Source organism: Odontomachus brunneus, unplaced genomic scaffold (assembly GCF_010583005.1).
Source record: "Odontomachus brunneus isolate Ranch 3 - 2012 unplaced genomic scaffold, Obru_v1 Obru_scaffold_136, whole genome shotgun sequence".
NCBI lineage: Eukaryota > Metazoa > Arthropoda > Insecta > Hymenoptera > Formicidae > Odontomachus > Odontomachus brunneus.
The window spans coordinates 575,094-589,940 of record NW_022639586.1 but is presented as its reverse complement, the minus strand read 5'-3'; the positions used below and the strand labels follow the sequence as shown (position 1 = coordinate 589,940).

General features: G+C 49.1%; 2 protein-coding genes across 5 annotated transcripts in view; one reads left to right on the top strand and one right to left on the bottom strand.

The window, feature by feature from the left end:
• Positions 1 to 14,847, bottom strand: part of LOC116850194 (autophagy-related protein 16-1) — a 510,030-nt gene that overhangs the window by 160,387 nt on the left and 334,796 nt on the right. Inside the window, exon 10 of one of the 2 annotated variants that reach the window (XM_032828180.1) lies at positions 17 to 1,670. The exons of the other annotated variant lie outside the window; for it this stretch is intronic. Coding sequence (XP_032684071.1) covers positions 1,263 to 1,670 — 408 coding nt within the window. The 3' untranslated portion in view covers positions 17 to 1,262. Of the gene's footprint in view, positions 1 to 16; positions 1,671 to 14,847 lie in introns of those variants that run through there. 2 annotated transcript variants of the gene reach the window in all.
• Positions 1 to 14,847, top strand: part of LOC116850193 — a 240,188-nt gene that overhangs the window by 90,933 nt on the left and 134,408 nt on the right. The window lies entirely within an intron of this gene.

Below are 14,847 nucleotides of genomic sequence, written 5' to 3'. Positions count from 1 at the left end.
GGGGGGGGGGGAGAGAGAGAGAGAGAGACATGTGACGCTCGATTCGCTAAGAAGTGAATCCGTCGCCGCGGACAAACGAAATTTCGCGCGCGATTCAGTTCAGCGCTATTATTCCCATAATGGTATCGCGCGAAATGCAATTTCGTACGGAAACTGTAAGTGCGGACGGGCGGAGACTGATGGCGTAAGAAGCTCCCTCGCGAATCTTTCAGTGATCTACTTCTATCCCCGCGCTATCGAAGAATCCTTTTCTCTCGCCGGGTAATCCGACCGGGAAAGAGAGATTTCCTCGTTGCGCGGCGGAGAGAAATCTCAGATTTTACTTTTCCACGTCTATTCCCTTCGATTTCCACAGTGGACACAACGGGGTTAAAGTCTATTAAAATTACACCGGCTGGATCTGTTGTTTGTGCACAGGGTGTCTGATTACTGGCCACTGTGTGCAGGTGGAACTCATCAAAACTGAACAAAAGGTCTTATACTATTTTGCAAATGACTATGTAGATTTTCAGTTATTAATTAAAGAAGATTAGTGCACGTGATTTGCGCGTGTGATGATGCGCTAATCTTCTTTAATTAGTAACTCGACATTTTACGTAGTTTGCGAAATGACAGAGGAAGTCTTTATTCAATGTGTTCTATCTGCATACACAGGTGTATCAATAATTGTCCGACAACTTATATATGTATATGTGTATATATGTATACACGCACGTACACGCACACACACACATACACACCCACACACGATGAAAACCACATGATTCTTTACAACTTAATTGAACTCAGAAATTAAGAAAGATATGAAAAAGTGCTTTGGACGCAGAAAAACCAGATGAATCGATTTATGCCGAAAAAACCATATGATTCTATTAAAAAAAATTAAAGTTTGCCTTGAAGGAATTTTCAACATCATTTTAAGGTCAAATAAATATTATTATCCTTTTTCTTCTTTGATATCGTAAAATTTTTATTGGAAACATTTTTTTATATCTTTTTTAATTTCTAAGACACCAAGCTGTAAAGAATTATGTCGGCCAACCTGTGTGTGTACATATAATATTTAGCGCAAAACGCGTCGTTAAATCGTTACATAACGATAACGACGGCGGGGACCGCGATGTACGCATCGGCGATCCGCGCGTTTCCCACTCCTACAACGGCTCCCTATCATATATATCGAGAGCATTTTATACTTTATAACCCCCAGCTTGAAACTGTTGGCGCGACGAGAACACCTCTCCGATTCGCTCCTTCTCCGTTCATGAGTCAACGGAGAAATATTTCTTCACGATCGTTATATTCCCGCCGCTCGCTATTATAATCAGTTCGCCTATACGAGAATCGCTATCGTAAAATTTACGAGTAGGACGAATTGAGTCAGTTATCGTAAACTTGAGCATCAATAAAATGGAACATGCCCGCGACGTATATATATGTATATATATACGCTGATGTAATAAAGCCGAAGTCACTTGGCGCGAATTTACATCGCAATTTTTGCCGCGATTGCTTTTAATACCGCGTTGTTTATTGCCGCTCGAGGTACTGGCGAGATTAAATACTCGGTTGGTGCATCGCACGAGGTATTCGCTTGCACGTTCAAGTAAAAACTCACCGCAGTCTTGTCTAATGGTTTCTGTTGTCTGTAAAAGTTGCGTAAAGCTCACCTGAAACAGATACACAAGCGAAGGATTAGAATCGCGCGCGAAACATTTATTCGTATTTCTTTTTTTTTTTTTTTTTTTTTTTTTTTTTTTTACAAAATATCGATGAATCGTTTAACGCAATTTCTTATTTAAACATTTACCGCGCGTTGTTCGAAGCAATATTTGCGGGACGTATAATAAAAATTGTTAAATATGAAACGATCTAAATCAAATGTGGCGCATTCCCCGCGATCGGGACGTTTATTAAAAGTAAACGTTTTATACACACACGCTCGCGCGCATACACACATACACGGCCCACCGCATTTTTCCTTGGCTGAACGTCGCGAAAATCTCGAGATTACCTTACTCGTGTGCATATTGAGAAATTCTGAAGCTTGAAGCTGTCGTTGGGAAAATTCTTTTAAGCTTTCCTAAATATTAAATATTATGCATGCTTCGTCAGTGTAGACGCGATTTACTCGGCGAAAGAACGCTCCTCGGCAAAAGATGATGCGCAGTTGAAAATGTACACGACATGTTTTGCAAGTAATGCTGCAAATAGCCTCGCCTGACAGAATTAAATGAACCGAGGTGACAGGGAGAAAGATAAACAAACCGGAGAGAGACGGGAAAGAGTGTGTTTGTCGATGTCAAAAATCAACACAAATTGAAATCAGCGACGGTCCCTGCCTCCGTGTTGGCTGCAGAAAATCGACCTTTTACTTTTTTACGTGTACGTATACACACACATATATACACACAGACACACACACACACACACACACACATATATATATTATATATATATACATATATATTTACACGGAGTCACGGATTTAACGCTGCTGCTGTATTTTTCAAATTGGGCTATGTCCATAAAAAGTCTCACCTCGTAAGCGACCTGCAGTATATCGCCGATCGCATAATCACTGCCTCGACCGATTAAATTCGTACATTATGCACAGGTAAATGTGCTTAACGCTTAATGTACACGAACGCGAGTTGCGAATAAATAATCCGTGTCGGACATACAGTAGTGGCATTGATTATTGCATCATCTTGAAAATTACTTATTCGTGGAAATATTCGACGCAAGTGAGATATTTTTGATAATATTTATTTTTAAATGTGTATCTATGCAGAAACCGAGAGGAAGGTTGGACATATATTATCTGTTTTCGCGTTATGCGACTGAGTGTTATTCTTCGACGAATTCTTTCGTTTTATACGCCTTCCTAAATGGGTCAGAGTATTGAATTGAGCCCGAGAAGAGTGTTATTGTTGCTTTATCTGAAGAAAAGTTTTCTGCACGCGAAATAGCAGCCAGAGTTAAATTCGATAGCAAGGTTCCTGGGGAAATACCGAGAAACGAGAGATTTAGAATGAATGAAGGATAAAGTAAGAGAACGTCTTATAACTGTGCGATGGACGATCGAGTTCTCGAAATTGCCTGAGAAATCGCGGACTAATATCAAATGAATTAGAGCGTGAGTGCGAAGATTCATCTGGAGTCGTGGTTAGCACGAAAGCGCTTGTGCGAGTACTCAAATTTATCAGGTGATGCAATAATTAATGCCAGTACGGTAAGTCAACCACGTCGATGTAATTGCGGCGCAAAGACGGTACGTCAATCATAATACCGGCCGGAGTGGTATCTCGGGGATAGAAGAGGGTTTATTGGTTTAGGAAAAGGGGAGCTCGCTTCGTCATCTTGCAGCAATTCCCGAAACCCGCGGGCGTCCCTCGTCGACCTCGAGCCCTGCCTGGCGTTTCCTCCCCAACGAGCAGAGTCAATTAGAGACCCGACTGGAGAGATTTTCAATCTCCAGTCAAGGTTACGGCACTACGTAAGCGGAATGCGCGGTACACAGGTGGTGGGGGCGCAGGAAGTGCACAAAAACACCCGATTGTAAATCAAACCGCTTTCCGACTCGGAGGCGTTCGTCTCTAATGCGCATTCCTAATGGCTCATTTGTGATTCTTCCGTTATGTGTGGGCACGCTATACGAGGATCTAAATAAATTACTATTACGCTACTTCGTGGAGCTCTCTCTCTCTCTCTCTCTCTCTCTCTCTCTTTCTCTCTCTCTCTCTCCTTCGACTGAAAACTTGGTGCACGGTACGCGAAATTAATCGCTTAGCGTGCGCGCGCGTAGCAGAAATTTTGCGTCAATAATTCAAGGATAACGTATAGTCCCGGTATTTGTCTAATACTCCAGCCGACCAATAATTCCCAATAAGTATCCCTTTCGCGCAAGATATACTACGCATCATTGTAATTTATACGTTATCGAATATCTTCTCTTGAATTTCTTCTCCCTTCGTCATTTAAGCGAACATATTCGCGACGTATCTGCGAGAGATATGTCGATATAGCGCATCGACGTAAGAATATCTGGACGGAGCATTCCACAAAGGTAAGATCTAATTAGCAGTTAGGGGAAAGTTATGCTACTTTGGGCACTTTCGCTGTGGCTTCTTCGGATATATCCGATTTCTTCGCGTAGTCTCGCCGCTACCTCCAATACCCAAAAAAAACTTTCCCCTTACCGCAAATCAGACTTACCCTCCCCTTACCAAAATCGACAGACTAAGAGGAAGATGTCTAAGAAATAGTCAAGATTTATTCGCGGTGAGCACTAATAACATATCTACTAGTATAAAATATTTTTCAAATAAGAAAATTTTCTTGAAACCTCCAGAAATCTTTGGCTTTTCGTGAAAGCAACTCTTTATTCTATTTAAATAAAAGAATTCAGATTTAAGTAAATATAGTACGTGTCACTAGTATCCACACCGAATAAATACTCCTCATTTTTTAGATATTTTTTCTCTCAACGTACACGCTTCGTTCGGATCATCTTGTGTCGATTGGCGTGGCACGATTTTTCATCGAACTTCGCGACTATTTCTCGCGTAAACCACACTCGGAATCTCCAGCGCGTCGTAGAGCAAGGCGTCGTAGAGCAAGGCGACACAGGCGGTCACGATCGACACGAACACGACGGCCGGGGAATTTACATTAATAACACGCATCGCCATCATCGCCCGAGCATTTTCAACGAGCGTAGTTCGCGATCAATTAACACAATGCGGTTTCGATAAATCCGTTCGTTATCCACGCGCGATCTCGCGACGTGGCGTGATTACGCGCGAGCTATTAATTTCTTACCAATATCCCAGCGCGCACTCGGACACGAGCAAAGTGTATCGAGCATAATTCCACGGACTCAGACCGTGTCGCGCGTAAGAAGCGGACTAAATTGTGCGAGAGCGCGCACGCTCGACGACCAATTACCCTTATCGAATTCCAGCGGCGGGAAAGAAAGAACGGCGCCTACGTTCTTTTTTGCACGTCGGAGGAAGTTTATCGACCCCGTGAGTCGCAGACACGCGGCAAACAGGATCGCATCGGTGTGTGCTGGCCTATCCGCGAAAAGTTATTATTTCGCGACAGGGGGAACCGTGTGCGCTCGCGCTACCGTTTCGCACGACGATAATAATTAGTGTATTTTCAATGGAAAAACCGGCGCGTGATCTCGATGGTGTTTGGGCACTAATTAAAAGAAGAGCTGGCTGAGAAGAGAGACGGGACATATTGATGGATGGAGAGTTTTCCCTGCGCGCATATCAGCGCGAACCCGACTTTGGCCTCGCCGGGGTATGAGCCGCCGGCGTATCCTTCGATTTCTAATCTGACCGGCGTAATGTCGCCCGTAATTAATACAAGTTGTAATCCCCCGCCGGCATTCCGGTTTTGCGCCGGACAAGATATTAGTTGCGCGGTAGTTGCGCTACTCGTAGCAACGGCCTGCGCTATAGATAGGGATCGGCATTAGATAGGCAGCCTGCCTTACCGCTCCTGCGGCTCTCTATTTCTCTCCGTCTCTCTCTCTCTCTTTCTCTCTCTCTGTCTCTCCTTCTCTCTCCCCCGTCCTCCTCGCCATTTCCTGTTACAGTTAATGGAAATTCAGAAGCGTATGTTTCCTAATCTGAGCAATTTTGCCGTTCAAATAGGCTCCTTCGGGGCCGTTACAAACCTAATGGTAGCGCGCGCGATCCCGCACGTATAAAGGTGGGTATACACTGAGCGAGCGAGCGAATCTTCGAACGTGAGCACTCTACTGTTCGCTACTTCCACACCGTTCTTTGTCGGTAAGCGATGAGTAAAAACGCCGGCTGGAATGCTCGATATCTCGATGCATCGTGAAGGATGCACGATAAACGCACGAGCGGACCACCACCGAGCGATCGCGATCGCTTTTCCAATGACAGTTCGGTGTACGTCCACGTTCACGTGGCCACTTCACGCACACACACGCACGTGTATGCGTAGCGCGTGGCTGACGGGATTAAGTAAAGCTTACGCGCGTGGCCGGCGATGACGCGAAACATTACCGTACGGAATGCGTTTCCGGTTTACGTGTCGACCGCTCCTCCTCGGCTGAAAAAATCCGACGTGGCGCACGCTCGCGCGTGCAATTCTTTCTCTATCTCTTGTGCGAAACGCATATTTTCGCGCGTTGCTGATCGAGCTCGCGGCGTGCACAAATATAGATTGCGCTCGATTATGATTCAATTAGGACATTTTCGCGTTGCGTGCGCGCACACACGCACGCACACATGGGTGGATCTTAATTCCTCCTTCTAATTAACTATCTCACGCCGGATGCCGTAAACAGCGTGTGTTTTAACGAGACCGGGAGAAAGAGAGAGAGAGAGAGAGAGAGAGACTCTCGCGGGGAGACTACGAGCAGATTATGGGGATTAAATGAAATTGCTAATGAAATCGCGCGACTCGGCGCGGAGCGGGTGTGATTATCGATCGTTAGATTCAATCGATGCGTCGGGAAATCGGGTCAGCCCCGTGCCGGAGGACTTAACGAATCGCCTGATTATGTATCAGACGTCCGCTCACCGAAATAATGTGACTTCGATCCGCGCTCGCTTCCCACGTATTCTTATTCAGTACCGGCAGGAATTTTTCTCAGTCGTCCTCCACGCGGCCAGTAAATCTCACTTCGCGGCGTCCCGAGCTGAATACGGATAATATCGCACGCTATCGTGAGAATCGGGCGCGTCGCAAAAACCGGCGCGATTTTTCAGACACGTCCGAGGTCGGTGGTAGCTCTTTGCCGGAGACAGATGTTTCTTTCTACGTCATATGGTCGGAGTCGAGTATCAACATCCCGGCGCGTTTTCAGCAGCACCTATGTTTATCGAGATGTCACTTGGCGTGTCACGTTCGCTGGCGCACTCGTATGGTATTCGCGCGAAGGACGCGCGCGCCTATTCTCGCAGAGAGACGCTCGACTACAAATTTATTCCACACTCTTAGACGGATATTGCGAAACTGTTTGGAAAGATTTCCGACTGGAATCGCGCGCTCCGTTTTTCCTAGGAAATGCAGCAGAAGCTTTAGGAATAATGAAATTATTCCGCACGGAAGCGAATAGTTTCATCATGCCTGCCTCGATCAGGCTGATCGCAATCAGTTATCTGGTTTGTACCAGCAGTGCGATTCTGTAACTCATTAATTGTCGTTAACGACAGTATCACTAGCACTGTGTGTCGTTGCATTTTTTCTAACATATACTATAATTGCGAAACGTTAACGACAACTCGTTGACAACAGTCAACGAGCTACAAAATCGCACTGCAGGTGATGTTATCAGCTCCTGATAAATCATGTAATGCAGTGCGGCAATCAGCACGTTATTAGTAAGATGGTTAGTTTATATAATTAGGATTTTATTAATTTATAATTAAAAAGTCCGATAACATCATATCGTACAAGCCACGTAACTGATTGGGATTGAACTGATCAGGATTATGGGATAAATCTCTATAAACGAGTATGTAATGTAATGGGAGAGTGGTGGTCGGTCTCTCTTCCTTTGCTTCTCTTCTTTCTCCTTACCGTCTTCTTTCGCGAATCGTTTTATCATAATCGGTTTATCTAGTTTATCCCTCGTGCAAAGTGGCGAGTTAGATTACCGCGAGAGGGCAACGCGGTTGGATAGAGAGTCAAAAGCCGGTTCCCACTATCTGATAGCGCGATACGTTTTCGCGGGAAAGCGCCGTGCGTGATTCCACGTGGCTCTCAAAAATCAAGCGGAAATTAATTCGATCTCACTGCAATATTTGCGCGGAGAATGCGGCATGCGATGAAACGGTGATGGATAAATGTTATCAGTAGAATTGTAGACTCTGTCCTGCTACGTGACCTAACATTTAATACGTCATGGCGGCGCAAAGAATTACTTTCGCAATTTCTCGATTTGCGAGAGAGGACAGATATTTCGGAGCTGGAATAGAAAAGAAGACAGAGTTATGCCGCTTGTAACTCGCACAATGAAGAGCTGCAATTTCATATTGATAATTTGATATCGTTGGTGCATTTTTATTACCGACGTAACTGACATATCTCCGTGCCGATCGATGCGAGAGAGATTACTATTTCGGGAGAGAGCGGCCCAAATTGCACCGTAACTAACGCAAAACGGGTTAGGTATGCGGCACCAGTCCGATCTCCAGTGGTTTAATAGTTTCACGAAGTGCCTTCATTGATTGTACAATACGCGCGTTCGTAATTGCCCTAAGGACAGGCGCTATCTGATCTTCGACCGAAAATTGAAACAATGGCCGTTATTGTCCCCTCGATGGAACGCACTTGGAGGCGAAGCGCGATTCGATCGGGCCATTTATCTAACACATGGCGGCCTCTCGCTTCATATCCGCGCTTTTTCAAACAGCCTGCCTCTTGTTCCGACTTTTTACCCGCCCACCGTACAGCGGGGCTCTATCTCGAACCATGATCGCCAATGCTGATCCCGTTGACGGTTGGCGGCATGAACCCAGCGTGTTCCAAGCGATAGAACGGACCTAGGGAGAAACGGACACGGAGAGGAGACGGGGCGAAAAAAAAGAAAATGTCGCCGGCGAAATAGCGTCGCGCTGTTATGGCCGCGGCACGAACTGTCACCCGTTTCCGCGTGTTTCTTACTCCGCGCGTTCCACGACTCCTTTATCCTCCGTGACAACGCGAGTCGCGGAGCCGTCGTGTGCGTCGTACGCGGACCGCTCTGCAGGCCCTTTTCTCCTTCTTCTCCTCCGATGTCTCCTCCTCTTCTCCCCCTTTCACTCCTGCTATGATGAACAACAGTCGCGGTAAGGTCGTACAAGAATACGCTGGAAGCGTGTCCCATTGATCTACGGCCATGGGCGTGCGTCGTCCTGACCACCGTGGGCCCCTCGCGTCATGCTCGTAGATCCGCGGGCGCACGCGTGTGCGCGACCAAGTGTGTCGCACACCGTAGCCGTTTGTTCGTGCAGCTGCAGGTGCACGCGGCAAGAGAACCGGGACGCTTCCTCCTACCCACAGACAGAGAAAGAGAGAGCCGAGCGCGGCGGAGTGCCACGCAGGGCGCGCGAGGTGCGTCCGTCTACCTTGCTTATTACGACATTACTCGCACTCAGCGTCCCTTGCCGCGATTATGTTCACGAGAGCGCGAGAACAAGAGGGAGAGAAAGAAAGAAAGAGAAGAAGAAGACCCACTTCTCTGCAACGCACGGGCGCAATTCCGAGGTGTATTTTAATTTGCGCACCGCGGCGCGAGCGCGCGTCTTTACTCCCCTTCCTGCGAATTTACGGCGCGCGCGCTGCGTGGTAAATGAACGTTTTACGTTTAATGTAATTAGCGTGCGTGGCGCGTAAATGGCCGCGCGGAAAACTGGAAGATTGCGATAGGATGACTTGCGCCGAGTTCTTAAGTTTAACTGCCCGTCCGTGGCATTCCTACGAGGGGGAATCAGGAGTGCGCGTGTGTTCTCTCTCTCTCTCTCTCTCTCTCAGTTATCAAAAAGAATTCAAACGCAACGAGTTTCTAAATATATCCGCGACGAGACCTTATCTCGCGCGAGCGCAGCGGATAAAAATCCGACTTGGAGCCGAACAACCCTTTAATTCGCGGCGAATTAAAGGTGGAGCTTCACATTCCGAATGTAGAACGCCGGGGCGTAAGAAGAGCCGACTGTTCGGCGGCTATCAGCAGAGTCAATAGAGCGAATGAGCAAACTTTCAGCAAAAGTGGCTTTTTAATTTGAGATCCTGTTCGATCTACTCCGATCTCATTTGCCCGCTGTAATTCCGATTGTTACAATCCGCCTGTAATGAAGGACGTCCCCTCCCCTCTCCCTTCTTGTGCGAAATATTTACCAACAGACTTCAAAGTTACACAGATAGCCGCGCTGGTAGGTTCGTCAGTAATTACTACTACGAGTATATATCGGGCTTCGGACGCGCACGTATGCCGGCTAAGGCAACGGTTATTTTAATGGCTCTGATGAAACAGATATTCGTATCCGTTTACACACCGCTCCATCATTCAACTTCGTCGTGGGCTCCGCGAACCGACTGGATTTTTCACGCGTGTCTCTCGCACTAACCGCCAACTAATGATGCATCGCGCATACCAGTACCTGGAAAGAAGGGAGGGAGGTGTTGCATCACAGAAGAAGGATGCAAAAGTTGTCGAGGTCGCGATGTCCGAATTGACGTAGGAATCAAAGCACGCGAGACTCGCTCTCTCGAACTCCGTGTATATTTTGCAGTTGGAAGTCGTCGTCGTCGTCGTTGTCGTCACGACAGAGACTATCCCACATCTCGGCGAGGGCGGGATTTTTCGCGGCGCGTCAAGCGCACTCGTTACGACCCCATCTTTCGCGGATCGCGTGGAAGCGCGAGTCGCGGCCGTAAAAGTTCCCACCGATGCAGATTAAATCGAGGAAACTCGGCGAAAGATTTACAATGCGTCCGCGGCGATGTATAGCGCACACTACGGCGGATAACCGAAGGGACTCTCGGAGAGAGCCTTCTCTCTATCTCTCTCCGTCTCTTTACATAACAGCACGTGGGGCGACGCGATAGGACGGGGCCGATAGAATTCTGATGCAATCCGTGGTAGCTCTGGCCTGGTCTTCTTACATTACTCCGCAAATAATCTCGTTGAAAGACTGGCTCGGGGCTCTCAGGGCACCGCGAGCAAGGCAAGGCAAGGTAAGGCAAGGCAAGACTAGGCAAAGCGAGGCGAGCCAAGCCAAGCCGTTCACTACCCCATTGCACCGCGCACCATAAGCACCGCCGGCCGATTATTATCACCCGCTTATATTCTTCGCGCGCATACGGTACACCTCCGGGGTCTCGGAGCCGGAAGGTAACCTCCTGCGCTCTGAAGGAAAGTGCCGAGCCCTTTCGGCTCCGCTCCGCGACGATGCGATCTTCCTGCTCGATCTTCCTGCTCTCGTTAACTGTGTTATAACCCGACGACAACAGCGCTCATCGGCCGTCTCTTCAAACCCAAGTCTCTCTCTCTTTCTCTCTCTCTCTCTCTCTGTCTATCTGTCTGTCTGTCTCTCCCCTTTACTCTAACTCACGGTGTAGCTAGTGTAGCTAGTCTGATCGATTCAGTGCCACCTTCAGATATTCGTAGCGGTTTCACGGCCGGCCACAAAGCGGCCTCCCTCCTTCCTGCGGCAACGAGTCGTTCAGAACGCGGAGCCGACGCAGCCTGAATATCGGATGGATATCGACGGCGTCGAGGATAGCGGTACCCGCTGCTCGCCGGTGCTCCGACTCGGCTTAGACTCGATCGCGAGTACCGCACGTAACCGTGTCCGTAGGCGGGGAAACTCGCGGGCAAGCTTCTTTCGCGAGGAAGAGACAATGAAGTGTCGGAGCTTTAAATGATAGAAACGGACAAGGTTCGCAGGTGGCGGACCCGTAGAATGTCGTTTGTAACGATACCGAAACAATACTCGGTTATGCTTCGGGTAACCGTATTATCCGGCGTGTCCTTTCGTTTCCGCCGGGTCCCTGACTAGATGGCTAGGTGCAACGAATACTAATTTGAAAGGTGAGATTGGCATCCTTAGTGGTGTCTTCTCTCTTAGCCGGCTTCGAGACGGATTGATAAATAAAGTACGTGCCGCTGTCCCGTCGTTGGACGCCCCGCGAACGATGAGAAAGAGGATGCGCCCTCTCTTCTTGTTTCTCGCACCGTACATACCTCTATAAGTAATACGACGCCGGTTGCGTTTCACGATCGGCATCGCCCGTAACGGGAATCGTTATGATCTTTGTTCAAATCCCTCTCAGGCCGCATCGATGATATACGACGCGTAGTGACCACCGATGGGCTTGTTATCTCTCGGATTTCCTCGTGCATGTATCGAAAGCGGCGAACTCGTAGAGAAACGGTCGTCGAAATTTACGAGGCAAGGAGGGAGGCAGAGAAAGAGAGAGATAGATAGAGACGATACAGAAATTTCCATTTCATAGTTTTCGTCAGTATCGGGGCGTACCCTGAGATTGCAACAAGTATTGCGCAACGGTACCCGCTGAGAATCGATTGCACGCCGGTCTGACTTGGTGCATACGCGATCTGCACGTCGTCCTCTTCGGCGCGAATGAATCTCACTCGCGGAGGAGTGGCGCGTACAGCTTGGTGTGCGCCTTCGCCACAAAAATGCCTCCGCGCGATTACCGCGCTGTAATTTCACCTTATCGCCTTATCATTCTTCCTATCGAGTAACACGTACACAGAATACCGACTTTACGCACGTATAAGTGATATTCGCGAAAAAAAGCCAGTCCCGTCGTAATGACCATTACGCCATTAATTAACTTGATTCCGAATTATTAATTAAGTTGGTATCCGCGAGAGCGAGCGAGCGAGGAGAAGGTGCCTTGTAACACGGAGGATGAGTAATCATCTCTAAAGGATCATGATAGAATTATACTAGGTGTTTTACCACGTACACAACTACCACACGCGAGAGATCATCGGGCTGTTTCACGCGGCGAGGGGGGTCAGAGGCCAATAATTTCGCCCGCACGTTGTACCGCGCATTATCGCGTTGGTATCGTACGTTCCGTGATAAACGCGAATGGTGAATTCAGTCGTTACCAAGAAGGGCCCCGCGATGCGCATATAGGTGTACCATCCGTCGCCTCCTTCGCGCCTCCAGACCGGCCTTCCCCTCTCTCTCTCTCTCTCTCTCTCTCTCTCTCTCTCATTCTCTCTCCTCGTCCTCCTCCCTCCACGAGCGCCCTTTCGATCTCCGTTTACCTCTCCCCCGCGGACCCTATTCTCGCGGAACACCGCATCGTCGGCCGGCTACCACACAAGATGAATCATTGGCAATGCAGCGCGCCGTAAGATCTCTCGGATGTGCCTGTGGTAGATAACTAGGTACGCCGCCCGTCGTCGTTGGCCACAGTGGTGGCGGCGACACGGCGGCCGCGACGACGACGACGACGACGACGACGACGACGACAACAACGACGACGATGAAGAAGAAGACTGCGGACCAAGACCACGAAGAAGAAGACGAAGTGAAGCGCGGTACACGATGCACACGCACGTATCGCCAACCGAGCGAGATATACCCGCCCAGACCCGTAGCCACGTACCGATCTAACGAGGGCGATTGTCCCGCGTGCGCGCATCGAGAGCGATTTTCAGGTGCCTCGAGTCTGAAGAGAACCCACAGAGTTAATGGCACGGATGAGGGTTACATTTACAAGCGACCGACGCGATACCGGCCGCCGCGGTCGCTGCGCCATCGTGTAAACGCGTCCTCCCCCTCTGTCCGCCCCTTCCTCAACCCTCTTGTGCACCGCCTATACCTAATGTATCAGCCACTCTGCCGTGAAGATGCCAGCGCGAGTTAAGAATCGCCGGGTATTAAATCTCCGGCGCTGGTGAAGGGGAGAGTGCGTGGGTCTTACGGTCCGTTCTTGCGTTCGGGGATTACGTGGCGAGGGGGACAGAGAAAGGGAGAAAGAGAGAGGGAAGAGAGCTAGTCTCTCCAACACGACGAAAGAAGAAGAAGCAGTTTGAAAATGTCTCGCTCGCTTCCCAGCCTCCTGCCCTTTACCGTATTAATCACTGTTAGGTAACGTGCTGCTCATGCTGCTATCGCGGTGTCGCGGGCTGGTGGCATTCGGCGGGAGTAATAATTACCGCACGGAGGCGAAATAATCTTGGCGGTACAGGGATTCGCGCAAATTGCCACGGATCAACTTCCGAGCAACTTACTCACTAATAGCTAGAAATAACAGCGGCGAATGTTATTAATGCGCGCGGCGAATGTGTCGTTGAACCAAAGATCACACGGGGGACGCGCCGAGGATTATTAGCTTACGTAGTGCATTATCGTGAACCTCGAAGAAGATCACAGTCGGGGCACGATGTTGCTCTCGGTTGCTAGCGGAGGCTGCGCAGCCTTTGCGACACGGCGACACGAGAAGTACCATGAAGAGGATGGCGCAAGGAAGACAGAAAGAGGAAGAGAGAGAGCGACGGTGTAATGGCGAGGTGGCTCGACGATAGGAAAGGAGCCACGTAGAAGAACAGAGGGACCGCGGAGACACGGAGACGTGTAGTGGTGGAGGCGGAATGCCGGGTGGAAGGGCCGGGAAGGGAAGGGAGAAAGACGGAAGGGGGGACGGAGAGGCGAGAGCGGATAGAATCGAGAGGGTGGCTGGCCAGAACTAAAGGGGACGGAGGCAGGTTTATAGCAGGGATTTAGATGCGAACGAACGTTTCGAGGCATTGTTCGATATAAGACACGACTTCATTAAGCATTCAAGTAATGTTCAAACGTTGTACATTGAATTGTACTCGCGTTCCCTCGGCCGCCTCTCCTTGTCCCCGCTGTCGCCCTGGAGGATCGCGCCCCGCCGCTGTCCACCCCACGGTGTACACCTCCCTCCCTCTTTCTCTCTCGCTCCTCTTGCCCAAGACCTACCGTATATTGCCGTGTGGCGGCGGCACGGCATACAATGAGAATATCGTCCCGGAGGAACTCGTGATGCCGTAATATCGAATAATGTATAACTATATCACGGCGGATTGAAGAGAGGAGGAAGAAGAAAATAGAAAGAGAGGGTGGGCAGAGGGAAGTAGATGGAGGAGCGGATGAGGAGAGCGAAGTGGAAACGGCCGTCGCGGGGAACGAGCATTTCGCGGTGCGGTGAGGCATAGTGTCGGAGGACCGAGATAACCCGATATATCTAGATGACTGTGCGCGCACGGAATACATCACCATATAAGTAAAAGCCCCATGGCCTGCGGGATCACCGGGCGAGTGCGCGGCGTCGGTGGTTGCGGTGTCTTGATTCATGGCGGGC